General features: G+C 36.0%; 1 protein-coding gene across 1 annotated transcript; it reads right to left on the bottom strand.

The window, feature by feature from the left end:
* Positions 1 to 351: 351 nt before the first annotated feature.
* On the bottom strand, positions 352 to 3,583 carry LOC147408118 (uncharacterized). Its single transcript, XM_086432880.1, has 5 exons — positions 3,231 to 3,583; positions 1,322 to 1,518; positions 1,159 to 1,221; positions 954 to 1,070; positions 352 to 780 (listed from the first exon to the last, which is right to left on the bottom strand). The coding sequence occupies exons 1-5, from the start codon at positions 3,550 to 3,552 to the stop codon at positions 463 to 465; spliced, it is 1,017 nt and encodes a 338-aa protein (XP_086289006.1). The 5' UTR covers positions 3,553 to 3,583; the 3' UTR covers positions 352 to 462.

The following is a 3,583-nucleotide window of genomic DNA, read 5'->3' as shown; positions in this document are numbered from 1 at the left end:
AATTCTCTATTTTTTTTTAAAAATAATTATTACACCTTCTTCTTCCTTATCCCAAGGTGTGTCTTAAACAATCTTGGTGTGGCAATATCACCCCTAAGTATATATATGTATATATTTTTTTTTTCATACAAATCTCATTAGATTAAATTTGGTGGCCAGTTCCATCAAGGCTTGGCCAACCAAGCATTTGTTAGTGGGCCTCTTTACTCTAAAAAGTGGTCCACTAATTGAATGGTCTTGATTGACCTTAACTGTGTCAAATTTAAGAGCCCCCCTTCTGATTCTTTAAATCATCATTTTAGATGTCTTTAAGATACAAAATGATTTGATGTTTAAATTTGGCTCAAGTACTGTCGAAGTGAAAGAATAGAGCTAGAACTATCAAAGAAATGGAACCAATGATATTTTATTTCCAAACTCTTGAAAAACAAATGCACTAATTTCACAATCCAATACAAATCATCAGATCACACTAATGGCGCCAACCGAATTGGATAACTTGGTCTGATCATGCACTTGAGATGGTGCAATACCAAGCTCCAACTCAGTGTTTACAGTCGACGAATTAGGGGGTTCTGTTTTAGCTGCACAATCCAGGGTTGTTTGAGGAGATGCAATCACGGCTGAGTGGGGAGCAATTGGTGTGTAGTTAGTGAAATTATCATATGGTTTAGGATGATAAACGTAACTTCGGTTAGGAAGATTCAGCATTGGGATGAATGACAGCGTTGGGTAGACTTTAGCTTCCAAGTAACTTAGCTTCCCATCGGAACTTCCCTCCTATTTAAAAAATCAAAGATTAAAGTAAGCTAACGAACAAAATGGTCGACCGAAGCGCTTCTATAGGATCAATCGTATAAGAATTTCAATTCAAATATGGATTGTTTGGTGACATTGTTCGGGAAATACACTTCCGAGTTAGGAGCACTTCCTGAAGAAAAAAAAAATCTTACCAAATATGGAAATCCACGAAAATACGGATAGGCACCAGTGGTGGCCATGGGTATAGCTTGGGGTGCTTCGATGGCTCGATCAGCTATTTGGTTTGCAATATGAGCTGAACTACCAACCTAGAACGTGCAAATATACAAACAAATCATCACATGAAGGCATCATAGATAAAATTCTTATTTTGTTTTCGTCGAAGATTAAATTTACCTGTTCAAGAACACCGTTCCTTTGCTTCGTGGATTCAGCGGATTCAGTTTTCGATATTGGACCCTGTATATATGTAATATACACTTAGATTATCAAGACGAAGAAAATGAATTTGGAGGCTAAGGAAAGTGTGGAAGTAATGGCTTACGGAATCTTTAATTACCATGTCGAAAAGGCTTGATCGGCGCTTGTTCTTGTTGGAAATAGCCCGCCTCATAAAATACTTCTGAGCATGGCTGGCCACTTGAGTTGGAGTCCTAGTGGTCACAAAGTTCTTTGAAATTCCTCTCCAATTGCCTTTCCCAAGCTTCTCCAATCCGGCGAGAAATGTTCTGTGTTCTTCCTCGGTCCATGGAATTCCTAAAGCAAGAAAAGAAGGCATTAAAACAAGTTGATGTGTAATTACAAGGTTCTATTCATCCCCATAATGATAGATTCAATAAATATGATTTTGATCCTAAAAAAAAAACTGTTAAAAAAACAGTGATAATAAATGAAAAATAGACTTTGTTTCAATTGTTCAACCCAGAGAAAAATGTGTTGGATGCTTTGAATCTGATGAGCAAAAGAAATATGTACATGTAAGAGATTCATTCTTAGCGTTTGAAATAGGATGATCAAGATCAGAATAAATCCTTTGATTTATATCTTATATCCAAGATATATCAACATGAAAAATCTTTTTCCGTGGAAAATCTAATCTGATGCGAGAGGTGATCGAGTTGACGATGAATTAATTGGAAAAGTAAAAAATAAAAAATGAAACAAACCAAGGAATTAATTTATCCAAAATCTGTTATGAAAGGAAGAAGATTGAGAGATTCTAGCCCTATTTTCTCGGAAATATTGAAATGATCTCATCATGGCATGAACCTAGACATCTTGTCAAATCACGTAAATCTTGTGTTTCTTATTTGTTTCATTGAATACATCACTATATTTAGGGTTCCACACTAAAAAAACCATCGATAATGTTACATGAAAAGAAAACCACATAAACCAATCCAATAAAAAGTTGGGCCTTCATCTCATGACAGAGATTCCCATGGTCAAATTCGACATTCAACAAATCCTATATTTCCCTTAGATTCTACCAAGTGTAAGGCAAAATTAAATCGAGAATGCTGTGGGAGAGATTTGATCATCAACGTGTTAGTCATGAAATTCGTAGCAAATTATGCCTACGAATCCTATTCATTCAAGTTCCAATAGTGAAACAGGTATTCCCGAAATGTCAGGTAACCGGGTTGAATCAGAATCAAGTTTCAAAAACATTAATGCTGATGCGTCCTTATTGAGTATTGGTCATATTAATTTATTTCATGTATTGCAACCAGGTAATTGGTTGGTGGAACCTATAAACTTGAGCATCAATGGCAGTCATGGGTCGGGTACCGAACTAGACCCGATTATGCAAGTCAGATTATAATCCTATTCCTTTGAATTTCGGATTCGGGTTTGGGTCCAATATTGAATAAGTCACAAAATGTCAGGTATTTGTTGTTATTTGGGCACCCTATATCCATTGCCATCTCTATTCCCTCCCATCAACCAAAACAATTAACTAAAGAACAGTTCTTCATGACTATAAATGGCAATACCACCTCGTCCACAAAATTCCAACAAATTAACAATAACCCACTATAGAAGAAAATAAAAAAAATAAAAATTGAAGAAGGTCAATCCTAAGCATGGTTTCAAATCTCGTCGGAGACCGGACGAGATGACTCGCCTGAGTCGTCCTGGTATCACTCATAAACAAATCGGATTTACTCATCCAAGACAGCTCGGTCTCATCCATGAACGATGACACGACATTTCAAACCGATATTTGAAACCATGATCCCAATGGAAAACTATAAACCCATCAAAGCAAATATTTTAGATAAAATCGGAATACCAAAATAATAATAATAAAAATCATGATCAACCATCATAAATTTTTTGCAAAAAAACAGCAATTACCTATGAAAACCAACAAAATATTGATCCAAATAACGTTTTCAAAAGCTTAAAGTCGAATTAAAAGAAAAACAAATTTAGAGAGAGAGAGAGAGTATTGAATCAATCACCTTTTTTTCTCTCGTTTCCATCTCCTTTCAATCGAACTAGCCCATCAGAGAGATATCCACGATCGATGGAGGATTCAGCTGCGTTGTTTGATGTCAAATGTCCCATACTAAAGCTCTTCTTCATCGATTCATTTACTTTATGTTTCAATATCGTCACACCAAAAAGCTTCAATCCAACCTTCTCACTACATGTTCTTGAGTTATGGCCTTTGTTTCCACAATGAGAACATTTCGTACCAGATTGCTTCGTCATCAAAGCCTCTGTCTCTCTCTCCCTCTCCCTCTCTTCTAACACATGAGATGAGAGAGACCTACAAGACATCTATTTCTTATATAAAAGATTGAGTTGGGAC

This window comes from Akebia trifoliata, chromosome 3, assembly GCF_017979445.1.
Source record: "Akebia trifoliata isolate Shusen 1 chromosome 3, ASM1797944v1, whole genome shotgun sequence".
Taxonomy (NCBI): Eukaryota; Viridiplantae; Streptophyta; class Magnoliopsida; order Ranunculales; family Lardizabalaceae; genus Akebia; species Akebia trifoliata.
This window is presented reverse-complemented; position numbering and strand designations above follow the sequence as displayed.